At 36.7% G+C, this 24,103-nt stretch overlaps 1 protein-coding gene across 4 annotated transcripts in view; it reads right to left on the minus strand.

Annotated features, from left to right (window-relative positions):
* Arhgap42 (Rho GTPase activating protein 42) overlaps positions 1–24,103 on the minus strand; it is a 265,823-nt gene that overhangs the window by 162,230 nt on the left and 79,490 nt on the right. For all 4 annotated transcript variants that reach the window (XM_076846490.2, XM_076846489.2, XM_076846491.2 and 1 more), the window contains exon 3: positions 6,055–6,116. In XM_076846490.2, coding sequence (XP_076702605.1) covers positions 6,055–6,116 — 62 coding nt within the window. The remainder of the gene's footprint in view (positions 1–6,054; positions 6,117–24,103) is intronic.

Raw genomic sequence — 24,103 nt, forward strand, 5'->3', positions numbered from 1 at the left:
GGCATATAACTCAGAGGGTTGCTATGAGGATTCAAGTAGCTAAAACATTATTGACACTTTCCTGGCACCTTGAAAGTGCTTAGCGTCAGCTGTTGCTATTATCTGTAACCATGTTGTCCAACAGAAATACAAAGCAAGCCACTTAACACATCTCAGATGCTGGTTGGCCACATGTGGCTAATGTCTAAAGTACTGGACACTATAAACAATGACCAAAAATATATTTCTGACACATTTTTTTCTTTCTTTAATAAACATCTAAATCAATTCTGATTTTGTCATTAACCTTTACTTCTTATATTTTAAAGTGAAAGAAAGGTATTAAAGGCCTTAATTTCATATAAAGTATTATTTTAATTGAGGTTATAAATTTCCTTGTTAAGTCCCCCTTCAATTTTTTGTTCCAAAATAATACTCAAAACACCTATCCCATATCAGAAATGTACCTTTATTGCTTCAGGATAAAGGACTTATGTGGGCATTGAATAAAAAGAATATAGACCCTGAGAAACCCAAAGAAAAATCTGTAGGTTACATAGGTCAAAGGTGAATACAAAATGATGGATTAAAAAAAGAAATTTCTCAGATCAAAATGAAAATAAAACAAATAAGTTCAATGTATAAATTCTCCCAGATAAATGTTAGATAAAATTTTCTGATGTCAAGCTTCCTCCACTGATGACAAAGATACTATCACGGAAAAACACATAGACACACATGAAACATTTGTCAAGGTCAGGGACTGAGAGTACCTAGAATGTGAGGGACTGCACCTGGGGAAGGGGGATGATGGATGGTGGAGAGGAGCAGTATGGGACAGATGACATTATTTAGACCCTCCCCCGTGAGCAATGCTGCGGCCACTGGGTCCACATCCTGTAAGCCTCTTTATTATGGTCCCACATCACTACCATATGCAAGTGAAGAAACCAGGCTTGGAACAAGCATCTTCCTTTTGGTTTTCCTACTGATTTAATCTCCTTTGTCGATTCTACCACATCTAAAAAACACTAGACTCAGTATACCTTAAGGCTATCTCCTCCCACGGTTTTTTTCAGTCTGCACACTCAATAAGGCTGACAGCATCCATTCCCCTCATTTTAAATACCCTCTAGATGTCAACACCTTCTGAGTTTGTATCTCCAACCCAAGCTGCTTCTCTGAACGCCAGCAACTTAAATTGGAAATCTATATACCTAGCTGCTCCCTAGAGAAGGTGACATAGATAATCAGTGAGCACCTAAAAAGACCCAAATCAGGGGCTGGGGTTGTGGTTCAGTGGGAGAGCACTCTCCTAGGATGTGTAAAGCACTGAGTTCGATCCTCAGCACCACATAAACAAACAAACAAACAAAAAGGCATTGTGTCTATCTATAATTTAAAAAGAAATCTTAAAAAAAAAGACCCAAAACAGAACTCTATTTCTCCCTTAAGTCTTCCTTTATCACAATTAACATCAGCCACCAGCTGCTCTGATTTTCATTTTAGCAATTATCACCACCAAGTATAATTTGTTTTATGTCTGTTTTTCCCTAGTAGAGTGCAAGCTGCATGAGAGCAAGTATTTCTGTCACAATACAGAAGGACAAAAGGGGACTAATTTGTGCTATATGGAAACAGCAGAACTCCAGGGGAGCTATTTGGGATAAAGATTGAATGATACCATGGAGCCAATCAGGACAGAATATGAGTCAGAATGTTTAAGGCAGAGGAAATGAAAATGCAAACTTGGAAATTTAAAAGAAGCTTGTAGTAAAAGAGAAGGAACAGAAAAAAAAAAAAAGCTGTGGGACTGGAGAACAGGGAGCAAGATGGAGACTACTGACAAGGGAGAAAAGGGTAGCAGAGTATGGTTCTAGAAATTAAGTCCCGAGGACTAACGAGGCAAATTTACTATTTTAATACAAATGAAGAAGTGTCTGCCAAGATTTTTTCCAGAAGGCCACAACTGAGCATTTCATATTTCCCTATGGAGTTCTCTTGTTATGTTAGTATTGGATCAAATTAATTTTTAACAGCCTGTATAAAATAGTGGCATTTGTACAAATTAGCTGTTGATCTAAAGGAAAAGGGAACAGTTGCTGAGATGGTGTGGACATTGAAGAGATGCTGTCATGAAGCTGATATATCTTAGAAGCCCCTCTTTGTATTAAGGGTAGTCTGTATCTTTCCACAAGGATACCTCTTTATCAAAATAATTTAAGTATGACATTTTATGGGGAAAAAAATCTAACATTTCCCATAAAATATACATCTTTTTTGAAAGACTATGTTAATAAATTTTAAAAATTTGAATTTTAAACTAATAATAATTTTCTTAAGACCAATACAAAAGACTAATAAATTATTTCTTATATATGTGTCATTAAACCTATTCTCGGTCACAGTGGTAAATACCTATAATCCCACCTACTTTAGAAGCTGGGGCGGAAGGATAGCAAATTCAAGGCCAGCCTGAGCAATTTAGGGAGACCCTGTCTCAAAATAAAAAGGGCTGGGAAGGCAACCCAGTGGCAGAGTGCTTGCCTGACATGTGCGAGGTTCTGAGTTCAATCCCAGTACTTCAAAATAGTTAGCTAGATAGACCGCTGTTCTTGGAGTAACCAAGAGATGGCAGGTGTCAGTCAATATCTTAGAAGATGCTGCATCATGGAAGATGATTTTTCTAATCAAAAGTATGAGACAGGATAAATTCTACTTTCAACAGTTTCTGAAATGCTATTCTTTGATTCATTTTTTGTTGTAAAAAAGTGCATTTTTAGTTGGCTTTAGTAGAAATTTGAAAAAAAATAAAACAAAAAACAAAAGCCTCAATACCTGAAGTTAGAATGAACTAAGAAGGGACTCCATTTATAAAATCAATGTTTCTTTGGGCTTCTTTCTGCTAATAGTCATTAAGTTACCAATATGACATATTTATTCATCTTACTCACTACAGCCAATCACTGGTAATAAAAGAGAATTTATTTAAACTATTAAGTACTAAGTACCCTCTTTCATCTTTATGAGATTTAATATCTTGTTTACTTACTACTCTGACATCCTTAAGACTTTGGTCAAATCCAATTAATATATAATACTCAGGATTTATCAATAAAAGACAATGATTAAATGGTCTTTTAATTAACTAAATAGTTCCTTTACACGTTCCCTGTGTATCTGAAATATCCTACTGTACAAATAAAATAATAATTTTTGAAATACAAATTCTTTGCCATATCTTTGTATACAACCTGTTACCAGCTATACTATTATTTAATTATTACAGCATCATTTAACTAAAATGTGGATTTATCACTTTAGATTTGTGTACTTAATGACTGTTTTGCATATGATCATTGTTGAAATATATTCTGATGTGCTTTTATCTTATAGAGATCTTTTTCATCACTTTGTACATTTTTTATCTTAGACCTTTAGAAACAACAGCAATTGAAACAATCAAAACCCACAGTTTGACTTCACTCATGAAGTAGAATTTCTCCCTTGTCCCAACATCAGAAACAGGGTGGAAGGCAGAAATGAAGACCTTTTGGACACTAAGACCTGAGGCAATCTTTGTCTCCAAGGCTTAAGTAACTCAGTAATCCTCAACCATTTCCTCTACCTAACCCCTGTCCTCTGCCCTGTCATCACACCAGATGACCCGGTCTCTCAGCTGAGCCTTCTCCATTCCAAAGGCTTATCTCTCAGGTCAGCTACATCAGCTCCACAGTTATACTCCCACTCTTGAGCCCAAATTCCTTTGGCTTCTCTCTTTCTCTCATTTTGTTCCATAAACCCTCAGCATAAGGAAGTAGCCATGATTGCCCCCTTTGCTTTGGAAATCTATCCATATCATTCTGCTTCAACAATTCCTGTCATCAACCAGGCCCAAATTTTATACTATACTAATCCAAGTCCCTGATCCAGAACCACGTCTTTTATGCCAACTATTAACTTGAATCTGACCTCCCAACTATACTTACTGCTCACAGACTAGCATTGTGAGCATATTATCAGAAAAACCCAAGACAACATGGTAACTGGTCTTTTCTGAACACATTTACAATGTCTAACTTTAGTGGCTCTTTATTTTTAATTTTACTTTTTTGTCTTTTTGTTACTCACGGACCAGCAGTCCTTTTACTCTTCTCTCAGCCTCTGGCTGTTGAAAACTTTCTACAAACTCTTGTCACAGCAGACTCCTTCCTCAGCTATTCTCCACCTGTCCAATCAAGCAGTTTGTGGTTCCAAATTTCTATGAGGTTTTCATCAATCCCCTCTTTTTCTCCCATTTCAGAGGAAGAGGTTGGCCCCTGAAGCCCATGAAAGTCTCCTTGGTGCTATGGGAACATTCCCATGGTCTTCTTTCCCCACACAAAACCTTCTGATATTTTTCAATATTTAAAAATTACAACCCATGCTATTTGGTTTATTGTTCTGAGCCATTTTCACAGGATTTGAATCATAGCTTTACCCACTGAGAACTGTATATTCCTTGGCTTCCACACCACTTCCAACTTAATTTTCACATCTCTGTAACTACTCTTTCCCATTTCTGTCATCAGCTCCTCTTCTGGGCCACAAGGGCACATACTACCCAGGTCTCCCTGTGGAAGCTGGATTTCTGTGCAGCTCATAGAGCTAGAGTGTGTGCATGCTTAAAGCACTTAAGACAGTGTCTTTTTTAGGCTTCGTACCTCAGATCAAACTCATCCCCGCAGAAAATCATTCTCTGACCTGAAAATATATGAACCTAAGATAAGTTACATTATATGACTGTCTCTTAGACACTGGGACAAGACTCATGGTATTCTAATGCTTCCTAAAAAATATGGGAACCCCCAACCACCTCAATACACCAGGGCATTTCTCCCCTGCCTTATAATCACATGCCTGCCAAGTTAATCTCTCCTGAATCCATTATGATCTTGTCATTATTCTCTTCAGAAATTTCTGGCAATTCTCTCACTGCCTATAGTAAACATCAAAACGTCTTGGTCTAGCCTCCATCTGGCTACAACTCTCAATCAACCTTCTATTAAACCCTTCTAAGAACCATTAACTGATTCCATGTACTTTCTCCTACTGTGGAGCCCCTGCCCAAGTTCATTTATATGACTGCTGTGCCCACAGTGTTATCCTTCTGCAGCTGAGGCAATACTCCTGGTGAGTCAAGGCCCCCTTACAGGCACTCTCCTTTTATCCATTTAGCAAAATGGCACCATATTCCTAGGCTATTTAATCCACACTTGAGTATTATGTGTGTATATCATCCAACAACATCAAAGATGACTGAAGATGTAAACAAGTCTTTAACCCTCACTCTAACTGACAATCAGTAGCAGCATCACCAACTGAACATGTTTAGTAAGTTCCAGGTGCTATGATAAATGCTTTTAAACAAATGAGTACACACTGTTATTCTTTCCACATTACAGATGAAAACAGTGGGTCGTAGAGAGGTACCAAAACAAAAATGTGAATACAATGAGTCCAAAATTGCATTCTGAAGAGATGAATGTATTACCAATAACTCTGCTCTGATATTTCACAATAATAATTTAATCTACCACTTGGAAAGCTTTCCCCATTATTCTCAGTTAGCAAAATCCTCTCCACCTTCACAACCCAACTCAAATGTCACCCTTTCAAGAAAACCTCCTACTAACAAGCTGACAAAATTAGTTGCCCCTTCCATGAACTGCTTTTAATGCTTGAAACATGTCTTTATCATAAAACTAAGGTTATTATAATATAACCTGCAAACATTTGCTGAATTAGAATTTGTTTCTTAGTGGCAGTTTGTTCGATATTTTTAATTCTTGGAGCAATTATAAATGGCAAGCAAATAAAGACAACTTACATGTGTTCAACAAATGAAATAAATAGGGCAAATATTATCTACTAGCAATATTTGATAATTACAGTCACAAATCTTTTCACGAATACATGCAGCATTTAGCACACATATCAAATTATAAGGTCTAGCATGGCTAATTCAGGAAATCTACTCATTCTTTTAATATGCTGAAACAAAGTGATATCATTAAGAAATAGAAACAGACTTACCAATCTTCGCCTTTCTTCTTCTACTGCAATAAGTAGTCTTGCAAATTCTTTTAGTGATTGAGCTATTTTTTAAAAAGAAAGAAAATCATTAATCTTCTTTCGTTGCTAACATTTAATTACACAGAAACAAACATTAAAATTAAATTAATTATTAATTTGTGTATATGTGGTTTTATTTGTCTAGCATAAAAACGATGTGTGTGTGTGTGTGTGTGTGTGTGTATATATATATATATATATATATATATATATATATATATATATATATATATAAAATCCTAACAGCTATAGATAAGAGTTGTATGTTTCCCTGCATGTTGCAAATGAAAGTTTAGCAGATAAAGTATCTTTTTCTTCAAAGACACTAGAAGAAAAAGTTTATACGTTAATTATATAAAATTTAAACACACCAAAAGTATAGTAACAGAATCACTTCTAAATAGTGACCCACAAATATAAAATATTTTAAATATGAATTATTTTTAAAAATTAAAAAAGCAATAAATCTTGCACTATTTAGAGGTATTTAGTTACATCCAGTAAGCTTCTGAATTCCAGAAGCCTAAGGGTTGTAGATATTTGAAAACAATCTATATTCTGAAGGGGTCGCTGCTCTTTCACATCCATTTAGGTCTTTGCCATTCAATTAAGTGTGGTCAGAAGGATGAGTAACATGAGCATCTTGGGAGCTTGTTAGATAGAAATGCAAACTGTCAGGCCCCATCCTCACAATCTGCATTTTAACAAGATCCTCAGGTTAACTGACTTATATTAAAATTGAAAAGCACTACTTTAGAAAACTACTTGTACCTATATTGTCCTGTCTTTAATAGCAATTAGACAAGGAAAATCATCTAAATTAGAGGAGGAAAGAATCAAGTATTCAGAAACATTGGGAGAACAAATCCAAAGTAAATTAATTAATGGGGAGTAACAATAGCATAGTCTTCAAAAATGCATAGCTCAAATGGTAATTATGAAAGAGTGATTCTTCCATATCAATGTTTATACCTAGACTTCAACATGAATTCTTAACTAACATCCGAATGTCTAAATTATAAAAATGGCAACACAAATGAAGTCAAAGCAAATCTTTTTTTTTTTTAATTTAAAATTAAGCCTTTCCTTTTATTAAGCTCTTGGTCTCCTCCTTTTCCCATACAAACGATGAAAACATTCTGGGCTACCAGAGGTCTAGTTAGTCTGGCATAGAGTCTACAATGAAGACAGGCAAGTGAGGAAAGCAAGTCCAGAGTCTGATCAGAACTCATTAAGGAAGAGAATGAATGTCTTCCACTCAAAATATTAAAAATTTCAGGGCTGGGGTACCGCTCAAGTGGTAGAGCTTTTGCCCAGTATGTATGGTTCCTGGTTCCATCCCTGACACAGCTAAATAAATGAATAAATATAAAATTTTAAACAATTAAATTTCATTCTAGGATTTTTCTCTTTTTGGAACCACTAGGCTTTAACTCACTCATGGGAGGCAAGTGCTCTACCACCGAGTTAGCCTCAGTCCCCAATTTTGATGACAGTAAATGGACTAGAAATATATTTTATATGTATAAAGATTTTCAACTGAGTACCTAATAGCATATTATAAGTTTTGTACTTTTTTTTTGATAAAGAAACCTGATGGAATAGTGTTGGGAAGGTGTCAACTGCCACCAAAGCTCTCTGAGGAAAAAGAGGTCAGCAAAACCCTGGATGATAAAAATATTAAAAATATTAGAAAGTCTGCAGAGAAAAGAGGCCAAGAGGTAAGCCAGCTTAGGCTGCAAGTCTGGAGGCAGCAGGAACTTCGAAGGGTGAAGAAATTGGAAGAAATAAAATTAGAGACTAGCTGAAAGTCTGTGTAAGAGGCATGTCAGGACCCCAGACTTCTAACTTAGTGACTCCCAACTTTTCTAATGAATGTCAAAACATTTAACCTCAGATGCCCCCTTTTACCAGAAGCTATTGGACAATGTGCTCTAACTAAACACGGGCATGAATCATGAGAAAAGAGGAGATGGATTCCAGGAAACAGGAGAACCAGGATAGCAGGGAAGCGGGTGGAACTCCCAGAGGACACAGAGGGCACCCAGGTCAACAGCTGCACCAAGGCCCACAGAGAATCTTGTGCAAACTAGAGTAAGAGTTGGGGGTTCTAGAAACATACGTCCAGAGAAAGGAACAAAGACCTGACCGATGTTCTGATGTATCTGAGGGTGGTGAGGGGAATTACAACACTGGAAAAGAGTTTAATTATAAATTAGCAAAAAACACATTAAAGGAAGGAAAGAAGGAAAATTCAAAATCTTTTATTGACTCCCAGGAAAACAAATATATACAAATGAAACAATCATAATAAACTAAGTAGCTGAGTACTAAGTAACAGGTATGAAATTACTATAATATAAAAACTAAAAATGAATTTTAGCAAAATTGTCTTCATTGAGAGAATGGAGGGAAAGAAAACGAAAGGTAGTGTAAAGTTGAGACATGTGTGACAATAGGATGGCATCCAAAACTGGAAAAGAAAACTCAAAAGGCAGCAAGGATAATCATGGTCTTGGAAATAACAGAAATGACAAAGTTCAAAGTGGTTTCTCTGGAAAATTTTAAAAAGCAGTAGGGACTAGGAGTAACAATATAGGAGACTGCTAGTTTTTATAAAACCTAATAAAATGTATAACTTTTTAAACAAAAAATATTTTTGGCACTCTGTAGCTTAAGATCTGTGAGGGAGTAGATGACATATGATAAAATATCCCAAAGGGTTAAATAATGTACAGCACATAGAAGTCTGTTGACAGCTATTTTGGAATAAAAATATAACTCAATTTTGGATTGGCAGAGGCATACCAGAACCTCCCACCTGGTCAATCTAGAAAATTAGGACTGGACAATGCAGTCCCAGGCACTGTTGCCCTGGCTGCAGGGTCATGCCTGTGACAGTTTCTCAAGTCCACTGGCCTCCCCAAGAAACTTCCTACTCCACAAATAAATTATGGACTTGCCTTAAATCAGGTTTTTGTGGGGCTGGGGATGTGGCTCAAGCGGTAGCGCGCTCGCCTAGCATGCGTGCGGCCCGGGTTGGATCCTCAGCACCACATACAAACAAAGATGTTGTATCCGCCGATAACTAAAAAATAAATATTAAGATTCTCTCTCTCTCTCTCTCTCTCCCTCCCTCCCTCCCTCTCTCACTCTCTCTTTAAAAAAAAAAAAAATCAGGTTTTTGTAATAAGCAAAGAAACTCAGGTTTTCATTTTGCTCTACTCCCTCCTTGTCCAAAAACGAATGATGTTGTTTTCTACTTTACTTGAATGGTTTTTTTGGTCTGTTTCCCATATAAATACTATTTATAGCCTCAGTAAGATATTAGTTGATTATAATGGAAGTGTCTGAGGAGAAAAATTTTAACATGCACAAGCAATTGAATGTCTGGTTCCCCACAACAAAAACTACTCTCCCTCCAGCAGATTTTTGGAACTGGACCCAATTTGACAATTATAGTCCCTCTTTTTCTTTTGTTGGTTCTTCTGAGAAAGGACTTCAAAAAAATTGATTATTCTTTTTAAATATTATAGCCTCCGTTCTATAAAAGTCAAAATCTAGACATTCATGTTCATTATTTTTTGTGTAAGAAAATAACATAAGCCAGGAACCCTAAATATTCTCCTATGAATTAGTAACAGTGGCCTACTAATTTCTTAACCCTATAAAATTTTCTCTAAAATATTTTTTACAATGATTTCAAAGTACTATATTAATAGTTTACTAGGGACAACATAACAAAAATTAACAGTCCTCATAGTAGGCATGAAAGATTCAAGGTGTTACCATGTAAACTGGATTTTAGTAGAACAGGCTGATGGGGATCCCCAGTCACTTCCCTGCCTTCACTGTATAAGAGGAAACTGCTGGAAGGCAGGCAGATCCAACCTGTCCAGTATAACCCAACAACTCACTAAGACAAGAGGCCAGTGTTAGCATGTCTGGTGCACAGGACCCACAAATGCCTTAAAAAACCAAGAGAATTGCAGGGAATATATTCCACACCAGACCTTAGGCATGAAACATATGGAATAACTCCCCTATTATGATAGCAACTATCATAATGCTTTACATGGAACAGCTACTGGGTGTGTGTGTGAATGCTTGAGGTATTCCTTCTAAGACAGTTAGGAAAACTGACAGTATTTTTTTTATAAGACACACATTTCTAACAGTCAAGGATAAGCAATTTTCTGTGATGTACCACATTTTATTAATATGAATAAATAAGGCTCTTTACTATCCAGTTTTGAGAATCCAGACTGACAGTTGGTCCTTCCATTACAGATTTTGACCCTATGTGTGTTATATGACAGGAGCTTGATTTAGTGTGAGCCATATTCCAAAAACAATACTTAGAACACAGTGGATTTTCAATAGATGTTTCTTAAATGAACTAATGAGTTTAACAATACCTTCCCACAGTCTATTTGCTCTACGAGGAGAAACATGCCAGCTCTTACTCTAGAATTCAGGAAATACTACTTTGGAAAATTATGTCGGCTATCTAAACTCCTGCCACCTGCATAAAACTTTCCTGGCTAAATTCATAATAACCTCTCCCCTTCCTGTCCATCCAGAGCATGCAGTAATTGGAAAGCAATCAAAATACAGTTTCATATATAAATGGTAACTTTCCAACAAATTATTGGGGTCAAGAATACTGTTATAGGTTACCTTTTTATGTCTACAACATAATATTGGAAAAACACTTTCAGAAAAAAAATAAATCTATACATTAAAGTGTATTTATGGCAGGTCCTGAGAGTATGAGCACTCAGGAGGATATCAGTTGGACTGTACCCTAGACAGAGATGAAGCATGCTGATGGCTTCAATATTTGCCAAGAACATAAATTCTGAAACATCCCTAGACTGTCTAAAATACCTATTTCCTAAATTAATCATTCTCTACTTCCTAACTTAATCTTAAATTCACCCTACTGCTTCTGACTAGAAAACCTGTTTAATGACTAAACGAGGAATAGGAGAGAATAAAGAAAACTGCTCTCTGCTCATTGTTGATATAACTCAACTATCTTACATACTAAGCATTATACAATTAAATGTTTCAAATCCATCAGCTTGAGTTTTACCCATTTTAAAACTCAGTGAGAACTGAGAAAGCACCTGTCTCATAGCCAATCAACATTTATATCATAATCAGAAAATGCTGTATTAAACTCTTCTCACAGAAGTCTTTCCTCAAACAGCCTATATACCCAAGCACAAGTGCAGATCAATCACAGCATGCTTTATTTATTAGAGTAAGCAAATCACTTATGACCTCCAGATATGCTACAGCAGAGAACCGGGTCAGCCACTTTGTTAAGTCTCAAAGAAAACATGAAAATGTGTAAAAATCTATGAATGCCTGATTGAGCCAATGCAATTACATTTTATAAGTTCAGGTGATACCCAATAATGATCTCACTCTCCTCTATGTGGAAGCAAGATGCAGGCTCTGTCAGGCCCTTTCTTAGCATCTGTCTAGATAAACTAACTTTTCATAAATAGTAGGAAACAGACAGTAAAACATCAATACAATTTCACCAGAGTAGGCGAATTGGTCATATTCTTCTGGATTTAGAACACTGAGAAAAATTAGAGTAGCATTAATATACATAGCCAAATGACACCTGGCACTGTACTGTAAGGATACAGTGATTTAAGGGTCATCATATCACAAGCAGTTCATCCCTGAAACTGACACTGATGAGAGAATTTTAATTCTTTGAATTTTTTTAAAAGAAAATCAAAGGTAGATATAGACTGTAGTAAACAACCACTTTGAGAAATTATGTAAGCTGTACACAAAGCAAAAAAAAAAATCAGCTTATGGTATTCCTGAGTAATAAATGCCAGGCACCTAATTGGATGAAGTGGCATTAAAGTGACACTAACTTTCCCATCAAATATCAGGTGACTTTCGTAGTAATTAATACCCCCAATGATAGGCCATCCACTTTGTCTGCTTCATGGCAGACACACAAATTCTTCTTGTTATTTTCTGGGAGCCACAACTTCAAATAAGGCTTTTCCACTCCATTTGTGGCATCAAGTTCCATGGATGCCTAGTTGCAAAGCTAATAAACCAACAGAAAAGAAAAAAAAAATTCATGGGTTTGGTGAACACTGGCAGGTCACTGTAAATACATAATATTTCTCAGAGGCATCCATCTCTCATCTAACACTCCACAGCCCCTGGGAATCCAAGGTCTCAGATAAAAAACACATGGAATTTAGTTATCTTTGAGGTAATTAAACCTGGCTCTCCATAATGTCCTTTTTGTAGTCAGACATTTTAATTGTCCAAAAACAAAACTTGCCAGGCACAGTGGTACAGATGCCTACAATCGCAGAGACTCAGAAGAATTGCAAGTTCAACCTCAGCAACTTGGAGAGACCCTGTCTCAAAATAAAAAATAAAAAGAACTGGGGATGTGGCTTGGTGATTAAGCACCCCTAGATTCAATCCCTGGCACATACAAAATAAAACAAAACTTATCTTCATCTTGAAAACAAGTCCCTGAAAATGAAGATTTAAATTCCATTCTTTCATCCTATTGATGCATCCCAGAGTCTCACTGCATGCAAGTGAACTAAGTTCAGGTAAGCATGACATATATCAAGTTGAAAGAGCCTGTTAGTCATTACTTGAGAGATTATTATAACTTTGTTTTCTAATTAAGTATTATAGCTCCATATGAAATAGACAACCTACAAATGAAAAGGGTAAAAAAAATTAGACTTTTATCAAGCCAACTACACTCTGCAGAGTTCAGAACAACCTGGTCTCTACTTGGGACTTGTCTATTACCATGACATGTGCCATATTTTGTCCCAGCATTCAGACTGCACAGGACACATGTAAGTAATCTGTAATTTTCACTCCATTGGTTTATTATCAAGAGATTTCTTTATGCTTTTCTCAGTTCCTGTGTATCCTCTAACTATACTACCCAGACCTTCTGCAGGGGTTATAACTTATAATCCAGTCTCCTTTTGAACGCTCAACTCCTGTTCCTACTGCCTCCCTCAAAAGCTGGGGTCTGACATTTCATAGGTTCTCAGGCACCCAAGATATCCGTAATTGGGTCTGTCAACATTGTTCCCAACATTGCCACTGCAAGTGTGGGATGAGAATCAGAACCTGTGACCCAGTCTTCCACCTCTCACTCTCTTCTGGTCCTTGGATATTCAGTCTGGTTTCTCTCATCCTACTGGAGAAAAAAGAAGAAAGAAATCTCCTGCAAACCAGAGACTTGGTCTATAAGAGAGCACAACACTACTGCTCCAGACCATTCAAATTATCCATGAAAACTGAGAATTATCATCTAGGGTACAGGTAACAATGGATGCACAGAAATAATTCTAGGCTATATATCAAATAGTTTTTCCTTTTCTTGAGTGGACATAGGGCTTTATAGTATAAATATATGTTTACCTTCAAACTGCCAAACTACCAGGTAGTTTGAGTGTGTGTGTGTGTGTATAAATATCAGAGTTTAGGCATATATATTATATATTAATTGGGCTTATATATGTTACATATAAGGACTGAAAGTACTGTTTAGCAACAAAGTACTTGCCTAGCATGCAGGAGGTCCTGGGTTTTATCCACACAAAGGTGGAGTCTGTTTTATATGCATTTACACAAAAGCACACATTTTGGCAAATAAATAAATATAAACATAAAAGAATCTCCTTTCAATGTCACACCAAACTCAACTGGCTTTTCCCTAGATTTCATCACACCCTTAATACTTCAGACAAATTTTATTTAAATTCTTGAGAAAATCTTTGACTGAGATCTCATCAACATAACAAGTCTAACTGTGCATGCCATTGGTATAAGTTGCTTCTTTTGCTTTCTTTGAAAGCACACACTTATGTGCTAATGAAAATCATGCAATTTTGAAGTTACCTTGCTTTTTTGTTTGTTTTGGTTTTTTGGTACCAGGGATTGAACCCAGAGGCACTCAATCACTGAGCCACATCCCCAGCCTTTTTTAGTTTTTGAGACCAGGATCTAAGTTGTATAGGGTCTCATTAAGCAGCTATAGCTGGCCTTTGACTTGTGATCCTCCTGCCTCAGCTTCCTGAGCCACTGGAATTAGCCTTGCTTTGTTTTTGTTTTGTTTTGTTTTGTTTTTGTTTTTGCTTTTTGATTGTTTTGTTTTGTTTTGCTTTGTTTTAGGGGTGTTTCCAGAAGCCAAATCAACCCCTAGTTCAGAAACTATTCTCTCAAGTGGGAGAACACTCACATTTTGGAGTACTTACAGTGGTGATTGTTACATCTATTTTCGAAGTTAATGTCCACACAATGATATGCAGGACTGAAGCAGAAACTGTCTTCATTTCACAGAGAGAAGGAGCATCGACTACCTTGACAGCTTGCCCCATGACCCCAAAGCAAGTACAGGAAGAAGCACGTATTTAATTTTGATTGTTGAGTTCCCAAACCTATTCTCTTCCAGCAAACCATATTACCAAAAAGAAAAAAGAGTAGTGCCAGCCTACTGCCCTTCCACAGTACAGGAGGAAAAGAACAGGCTTATCAACTTTAAAGGCAAACAGACATAGAGCTGTTTGTGCTCCAAGAGTCATCAGGCGCCAAGTCTCCTGCCTTTATGGGAACAATCAGTAATTTGTTGCTGACAGAAAACCACTTACACCTCGCAATCCCCCCAGACTCACAGTCATCGGAACTGACCTCCCAGCACCATTCACATTCCACAGCACCCCATTCATACTCCTCTGAACCCAGTCCTCTTGCCACCCCCCAGTGAAGCTTCAACATCCGCTTCCTTGCCCAGCATCTCTTTTCCACAACCTCTGAAACTCCAATGACCTCCTGGCTGTAATTCGCACACCCACAAGGACACTAAGAGTTCAAGTATCTAACCCCTTTGGTTTTGCTTTTTTGGCAATCCTTTCATTCAACTCTAGTTTACTCCTAATCTCATTTCCCACAGCGGCTATCTTAAAAGAATGTTCTTCTTTCTCAAGAACCTAACCCCAAATTCCCCTCATCTTACCAGATGTACTGGTCTCCTGCTTCTCTGAGAGAAGTTCAAGACCCTCAGATCCACAGTCTCTACTCTTTCCCTTCACTTTGTCTCCCTCACACAAAAGCCACCCTCTTACTCTCTAAAGCCAGGGACTCTTCATTAAGCTTTTAGTCTTGCCTCTCTCCCTTCCTCTCCCCTCCCTGTTATTTCTATCATTGTTCCTTCCTCCTCACAAAGTTATTTCTTTGTCCTCTCCACCTCAAACTAATACCCAGGGACCTAGCATCCTAATGAGGTAAGAGGAGAAGGAAGAAGGCGTGCGGGAGGAGGTTTAACTGATTCAGGTCCTAGCACTGTGCAAAGCTCTCTAATGCTCTCAGCATCCCAAGAGAAAAATCACATATAAAATGCCCAATCCGGTCACCATTCTATTCATGTTATAGAGAGGGAAACTGAAGCATATCGGTTTGATAAACTGCATGGTCACAGAACTAATGACTTGGAGAGTTAAACCTTGAACCCAAGTAAGTCACCTGAAATGGACATACTTTGCCACTCTTCGAGACAGAGCCCCACAGTCACTGTCCTAAACTAATAAGTCAATTACCTCCTGGGAATTTCTCCTAGGAAGTCTGTCTGAATCTCAAACTTAACAGGCCTCCCGGGTCTGTTCCCAGGTTCATATCCTGACCACATAAAAACAAATAATATACTCAAAATCCCATTCTCCTAGTAAGCTAAGTGATGAATTATCTTCAGTTCTTCCTTCCATACATCCAACCACCAAATGCTAATTTCTCTTCTCCTCCCTTCTTACATACCCAGTCACTTTACCTCTGTTGTATTCCTTGGTTTCCCAGTTTCAGTGGCTCTAACTCACTGTACGTATTAATGCCATACATTAATAAAGATACATATGGAATAAAATTCCTAGAGGGCATCTTCCAGTATGTCATTTTCCAATCCAAAATCTCTGATGGGTAAATAACATTCAAACTCCATCCTGCAAGGGCTTCAGGGCCTCCATAATGCAATCATAAGGTACCTTTGCAAGTGACTTAATCCAAGATGCTACTACTTCTAATCTTGAACTTCACACTTTGAAACTACTCAACAGTCCTATAGCTTCCTATTTCCATGTCTTTCCATGTATAGTCTAGCTGCATATTACGGTAACCACTAGGTCCCAGTTCCTCTTTTTGGACATGTTCTGGTGTCCCCAGCCAGAAATCCCTTCTCTGGTTTGGAATTCTCACAACATTTTTGTCCTGACTATACCTAAAGTACTCAGCATGTGTTCTTTAGTATACAGTGATTATAACATGAAATTATTTTTGAACCCTTTTACTGAGTCAACAATCAAGATAATATTTTATTCAGGTTCACATGTTTTACAAGGTTTCTATATACTCAGAAGACTCGTCACTGGTAGAGGATTCTAGAGAATCAAAAGTCCACATCAGTATAAACCACAGTTTGAAAAATCTGAGTTTTTTTTGTTTTCAATCCTGGGAAATTTCTACTATATTTACACTGGCCCATGAAAATAATCTCAAACCTTTAAAACAAAGCCTTTTCTCAAGCTCTGGCTGATAAGAAATGACTGGGTTCTCCTATAAACACATGCAGTATCTATAGATTTGGTGGTTCCACTGGCACAGCACTGGGCATCTGGTGATTCAAAAAGCATGTATCTGGAGTAGACTAAACCCTAGCCCCACCCCCACTCCTATCCAACTGTGCCTCTGCATAAACCACAAGTCTATCATTAAAGTAGTGGTTTGTAACGGGCTGCATGAGACACCAACAATCTCCATCAAATGAATGGCTACTGAGGCACCAAGAGGGGAGTCCACCTCCGTTCAGTTCTGGGATGAAGCTCAAGAGCCAAACTCCTAAGACTCTACACAATTGATTGTGATGGTAGGTGGTCTGGCAATTTCTAACTTTGGGGGAAAAAATAAAATATATGCTTTGTATGATAATTAAAGGTTCAAATTACATTTAAGAAGGAAACAATACATATTGCTATCAGATTTGTAAGGATCATCTCTACTTCCTTGCTTGAAGCTCATCAGTATCCCAATGGCAAAAATAGCACTTTCAGCTCCCAGACATCTTATTTGAATCCCAAGAATGAAGCAAGACTCAAAAGCTCTTTTCTCCATAGAACCTTGAATCATGACTCACCAAGTATCCTAAATTTTATCTTTAAAACAGAAATTACTCTAGATTAGCCCTTTTTCTTAGTCACAAATTCCTAGATAAACATCTAAGGCAAACTTGTTTCCTTTAATTTTTTTTTAGGCCTATTAGTCAACTCTGTTCTTCTTTTCCAACCTCCCCCACCATATTCTGTCTCTGTCTCCAAATCTCTTCTCCATTCCTTATATATTTCTCCTTGATTTTTGCCAGTGAGTTCCATTAATTTCTGGGAGTCCAGCCTCCCAACTCCTTTCAGATGCAATCTCCATGCCTATGGTCTTTCTGGTCCAAACATTTTATGTCAAAAAAAAGTGAAAGTATATTTTTTAAAATATTGTTTTGGTTGTCAATAAACCTTTATTTTAAAAAATTTATTTATTTATCTGCAATGCTGAGAATCAAACCCAGTGCTTTACACATGCTAGGCAAACCCTCTACCACTAAGCTATAACCTCAGCCCCAGAACTATACTTTTTGTCTTTTCATTCACATTTAGAAAAGTGTTTCCTTGATACATAAAGAATTTGGTGATCAAGGTAACCCCTGGTTCACTCTGAACTGGCAAAAGCTGTAATTCATCTTATATGGATGCCAGGATAAAGTTCTTAAAGGGCAACTTCAATCAAATGCCCCGAGTGTCTCTTGAGAATCTGCATATTAATTTTGAGACTATAGAACAAAGCCCTCTATAATGTTCTCTGGTTCTTATTCTCCAGCTTAGAGGATATTACATCGCAGTTTTCTTCAGTATTGCAATGATCAAAACAAAGAAAATGAACATGCAGTCAGACTGAACCAGGGAAAAGAGAATATGATCCGGAATAGGAGGGCAGACAGAGAAGCGGAGAAATGCTCCAACATTCTAAATGCTTCTGAAGAAATCTAGTGCTTGTACAGTACAGCCTATATGACTCGAAAACATTTACTGCTTTTGCACCAAATGGTTTTATTCCTGGAATTGGATCAATATCTATGGAGTCATGTAAATTTGCTAACACAGGGAATGGCAGATAAAGCAAGGTTCATTTTATGGATAGTTTGCCATAACACTACTCTCTTGAAATAACAAATATCTAGATATTAAAATTTTAGAACAAAATTTAAATAACCTTCATTCTTCTTGTATCTCCATAACATAGTGAATATATAATGAACTTACATATTCTGTCATATAACTCCTCTGACAAGAGTGCAAACCCCATGAGGGCAGGGCTTTTATGTTTTGTTGTTTTGTTTTTGTTTTTTGATCTGTTTTGCACACTGATGTGTCTTCAGAATCCAACACAGTACTTCACAAAACATAGGTGACTGGTAAATGAATAAACAAGTAAATCAAGAGTTCATGACTTAGGAGCCAGGTGGTCAGGGTTTTAGTACTGGTATGACTTCAGAAAATCATTTCATCTCTAAGTCTCATGGAAAATGATAGTATTAGCTCTCGTGTTTGTCAAGTTCTCTTCCTACTCTAATAAGCTAAAGTTAGGGTTCTAGGAAATCACAGCCTCAGGGCTAAGTCAGAAGCATCACTTCTAATCATTAAGAGAAACAATACATGAAATTCCCTCCTTGTCCACACCATACTACTATAAGCACTGTACAGATTCAATGCAATCCAAATCAAAATCCCACTGACATTCCTCATAAAAATAGAAAAAGCAATCATGAAACCCATCTGGAAAAACAAGAGACCCAGAATAGCCAAAGCAATCCTTAGCAAGAAGAGTGAAGCTTTGGACATTACTAATCCAGGCCTTAAACTATATTACAGAGCAATAGTAACAAAAACAGCATGGTATTGGCACCAAAATAGACCTGTAGACCAATGGTACAGAATAGAGGACACAGAGATAAACCCACATAATTACAGTTATCACATATTAGACCAAGCCGCCAAAAACATATATTGGAGAAAAGATAGCCTCTTCAACAAATGGTGCTGGGAAAACTGGAAATCTACATGTAACAAAATGAAACTAAACCTTTATCTGACACCATGCACAAAACTCAACTCAAAGTGGATCAAGAACCTAGGAATTAAACCAGAGACCTTGCACCTAATAGAAGAAAAAGTAGGCCCAAATCTCCATTATGTTGGATTGGGCCCCAACTTCCTTAATAAGACTCCTATAGCACAAGAATTAAAGCCAAGAATCAATAAATGGGTTGGATTCAAACTAACAAGCTTCTTCTCAGCAAAAGAAACAATCAGTGAGGTGAAGAGAGAACCTACAAAATGGAGCACATCTTTACCACAAGCACATCAGATAAAGCACTGATCTCTAGGATATATAAAGCACTCAAAAACCTTAGCACCAAAAATAAGTAACCCAATCAATAAATGGGCCAAGGAACTGAACAGACACTTCTCAGAAGAAGATATACAATCAATCAACAAACATATGAAAAAATGTTCAACATCTCAAGCAATTAGAGAAATGCAAATCAAAACTACTCTAACATTTCATCTCACTCCAGTCAGAATGGCAGCTATCAAGAAAACAAACAACAATAAGTGTTGATGAGGATGTGGGGAAAAAGGCACACTCATACCTTGCTGGTGGGACTGCAAATTGGTGCAGCCAATCTGGAAAGAAGTATGGAGACTCCTTGGAAAACTTGGAATGGAACTGCCATTTGACCCAGTTATCCCAGTCCTCAGTTTATACCCAAAAGACTTAAAAACAGCATAGTACAGGGACACAGCCACATCAATGTTTACAGAAGCACAATTCACAATAGCTAAACTGTGGAATCAACCTAGATGCCCTTCAGTAGATGACTGGATAGGGAAACTGTGGTACACATACACAATGGAACATTACTCAGCATTAAAAGAGAATAAAATTATGACATTTGCAGGTAAATGGATGGAGTTAGGGAATATAATGCTAAGAAAATAAGCCAATCCCCAAAACCAAAGGTCAAAAGTTTTCTTTGATATGAGGATGCTGACTATACTGATGATGGGTGGGGGAGGTAGTATGGGAGGAATGGAGGAACTTTAGATAGGACAAAGGGGAGGGACAGGAAGGGAAAGGGCATGGGGGTACGAAAGAGGGTGGAATGAGTTAGACATCATTACATGTATGAAAAAACAAATGGTCTGAAAATAATTTGTGCATAACCAGTGCCTTGAAAAATCATGCTGTACATGTGTACTATGAATTGAACTGCATTCTGCCATCATATATTACAAATTAAAATATAATTTAATTTAAAAAAGAAAAACTCAAAAATTATGAATTATAATTTATATATATATAATTAAATTATAATTTAATTATTTGTATGATTTTGATTTACTAAGACCAATCTAGTCATACATACACTAAATGAAAGATTCTACCTATGGTTCTCTGGTTTGTGTGCAACTGCATTAAACGAACACAAATATCCACAGCTTACATTTAAATTCAGGCTGCCTGCACCCAATTTTCTTTTGGTGATGCACACAGAGAAATGGCCAAATAAACATTTTAAGGAAGCTTAGGCTAAGCAAACTTCTTATATTTTTCAGATCAACTTTTTGAAAATGCAAATATGATCATCCACTTCTCTAATCAATGTTCTGCAATGACTTTTCAATACCTTTAGGTTAAAATAGCCTTTTTCTACCTGCCATACCCTTTACAGGCCATTTTACCATTGGCTGTCCCCTTTCCAGCTCAAGGGCTACACTCATCCCTTCCCTAGATTTGAATGACTTCTTCCCTTCCCCTTCACCTACCACCTCTCTAGGGCTGCTTTAAACATCACTTTCTCAGAGGCCTTCCCTCAACTTCTCACTCACCCAACCTGGATGTGTCTTGAATGTGTTCGCAATACAATATAATTTGTTTCTGTAGCATTCAACACAACTGTGAATTGGTTGCTTAACATTGGTCTCCCCAAGGAAAATATACATTACCCAAGTTACAGATAATGTCTTAGTACTGGCTGGCATTGAAGTACTTATTCGAAGAATGAATTTTCAGACAAAACATGCAAGCACAGGTAGGTTCAAAAGAGTGGCAAGAGAAGGCTGCAAAGCAGGTTTCTGACTCTAATCCCTATGTCTTTTTTTTTAGCATATTGCTCTTCTAAAAGAGCAAAAAACTATACTCTGATTACTTTTCAGTCAGCCACCATACTGCACCAGCCTTTATATAGTCAAGTCTGGATGGGTCAGCCACTCAAATTTTTCCCACATCTATACATAGCCAAGAAAGCAGTAGGATTATGGATATGGGGGTAACCAATCAATTTGGGTAGGTGAGTTCATAAAATATCAGAATTTGAAAATAGTGAGGGTTGACTATATGTGACTACATCCAAGTTATAGTGGGCCACCATATTTATTTCATTCTGTAACCTTCTGTGTTGAGATTGTTTTTGAGCTATTGTAAAATCACTAACCATAGATGAAAGTACTTGAACTCCTTTTCTACTCATTCTAAAATAATAAGCCTAATAATAATAATAAAGTTATTTTATCCTAAAAGAAGGATGCTGTTACCATCTCATCCGTGAAGGAAAAAGCTTTGCTACCTTTTACCATCAAGTCCCAGGAAGAAACAAAACAGGAAAACAGGGGCTTGGAACATAACAGGGAGTCAAAAAGCACTGAACAGATGAAAAAGCAGCAAAAAAATATTTCATTCCAGTTTGAAATTGATTTTAATATTTGAAAATACTAGAAAGCTTACAAATGTTTCAAATGTATGTGTGAAAATTATTTATGTGTACATGTGTGTTTGGGTGTGTGCACAAATACTCTTTAATATGACTCTAAAATTCTATTTATGTACCTTGAAGTGATCTCCTCCTAGGAAGTTAAAGAGGTTTTGCAGGGAGGCTAGTCACTCAACAAATATTAAGCTTTGGCTACAAATAAAGTTGTAAAGCAGTATGCAGGATTAGAAATGTGAGTAAAATTTACTTTTTGACTCAAATAGCACATAATTGCTGGAGGAGATAGCCTGAGCACTCTGTGGAAACAGCCTGAGCTACTTTAAAAAAAAAAAAATCATAAAAGAAGTTTCAGGCAACAAATGTATACCAATAAGTGAAAAGACAATTTTTTTTTCAGGCTTCTAAAATGATAAGTTTTCATATTATTGTTTTTCATCAAAGCCTGAAATTTTAAAAACCAATTCATTTAACATTTAATTAAATCGTCTCTTTAGAATACTAGATGATATGATAAAAACATCCTTCTCAAGTATCATAGGAGGAAAGGAGTGCCACCTAAAATGTGCAACCTTTCCAGCTGTTTCAGTTCATATGTGTGGGTGGTTTCTGTGTGGGTGCAAAAATAAGGGTGGTTAAAAAATAAAGTGGATAACAATAATTCTATTGTGCAACAGAGACCTATTAAAAGTAAAATATGCTTCCTCTGTCAAGTTCAAAAGAAAATGTTATTTATGTAAACAACTTAGGCATTTGGAAATGCTTCACTTTAATAGAGGGCTTCCTGATTTATATAGCCACATTTAACTGGGGAATAAGAGGAGGGTTTGCATGAACTGATGAATTTTCTTTCAGTTCCGCATGAGTAGGTACTTTGTTTCCTTGAATTAACAAAATAGCACAAATCTCTTCAATTGTTGTTGATAATGGTATTGTTTTTGGTTTACAAATCCCTTTCCAAAAATATGCCTGAAAAGAGTTTCAAGGCCACATAAACCTCTCTTTTGTGTCATGATTATCACTTGATAAGTATTAACAGTAATCTGAATGGATATTTATAGCTTGTAACCAAATTCTGAAGAAAGTCTTAACAGAAGCATTTTTCAATAATTTGGCAGTTTAATTTTATTAGCTTCAGTTAAAGAAGAAACTGTGTTTTATTTAAATAGAAATGAGTTCTTTTTAACTAAAATTATTAACAATCTTTTAAATGCATATTCTGGATGTATAATATACCAGTTATTTTTAATCTAAAACACAAGTTACTATTTCTTAAAACATTTCTACACTACATCAGAATTCCTTCAAAAGATGCAAACTATTGGTTACACCTCCCACCCTGGATTATAGTCTATTTATCATTTGGAAAACAGAATCATATATTTTTCCAGACACCTAACAGATGCATTCTCAAAGTGAGTATACTTATTTGGCTGAATGTTTGTGCATTTGTGCATTTTCCCCACACATATGTTCATATATTTCCATACAAAATTTATCTTTTAAAATGCAGCATGCTCTTGACTCTTAATGACTACTGAAGGAATGAATGACTATTAAGTTGTTGCTGTGTCTGCATATTTGCATTCAAAACAGAGTAAACACAAGAACAGGAATATAGGAGTTAGGTCAGAAAGAGCTGGGTGATTATCACAAAATGTATTTTGATACAAATTGCCTAATCGATTGCCTCATTTCTCAGCTGAGTTTAGAACTGTAACCTCAGTTGACAAGTGGTAGTGTTGCCTGTCACTACCACAAGAATGTTCTGTTTAGGTGTGTCTAAAGGAATGAGGTCCCCACCTAAAATATTTACTAGCAAACTGACTCTCCTTCTTGGTAAATGTTTAATCTCTGGAGTGCAAAGCTCATACTGTCCAAGACTTTCCTAAGAGTTGCCCTAACTATCACACAACATCACTGACCAAGCTGTTTATGCACAAAGGCAAATGGACTTTCCAATGGTTTCCAAGATTACACAGAATGAATAAACTTTGCCTCACATTAATGACTAACATTTTAATTGGCAGGAGTTCAGCTTGACTAACAATATCTGATTTTTAAAAAAAAAATCTAGACTTGGTCTTATAGTGATTTCAAACTGTAGGCTATAAATTCAAG

Source organism: Callospermophilus lateralis, chromosome 2, assembly GCF_048772815.1.
Source record: "Callospermophilus lateralis isolate mCalLat2 chromosome 2, mCalLat2.hap1, whole genome shotgun sequence".
Lineage (NCBI taxonomy): Eukaryota > Metazoa > Chordata > Mammalia > Rodentia > Sciuridae > Callospermophilus > Callospermophilus lateralis.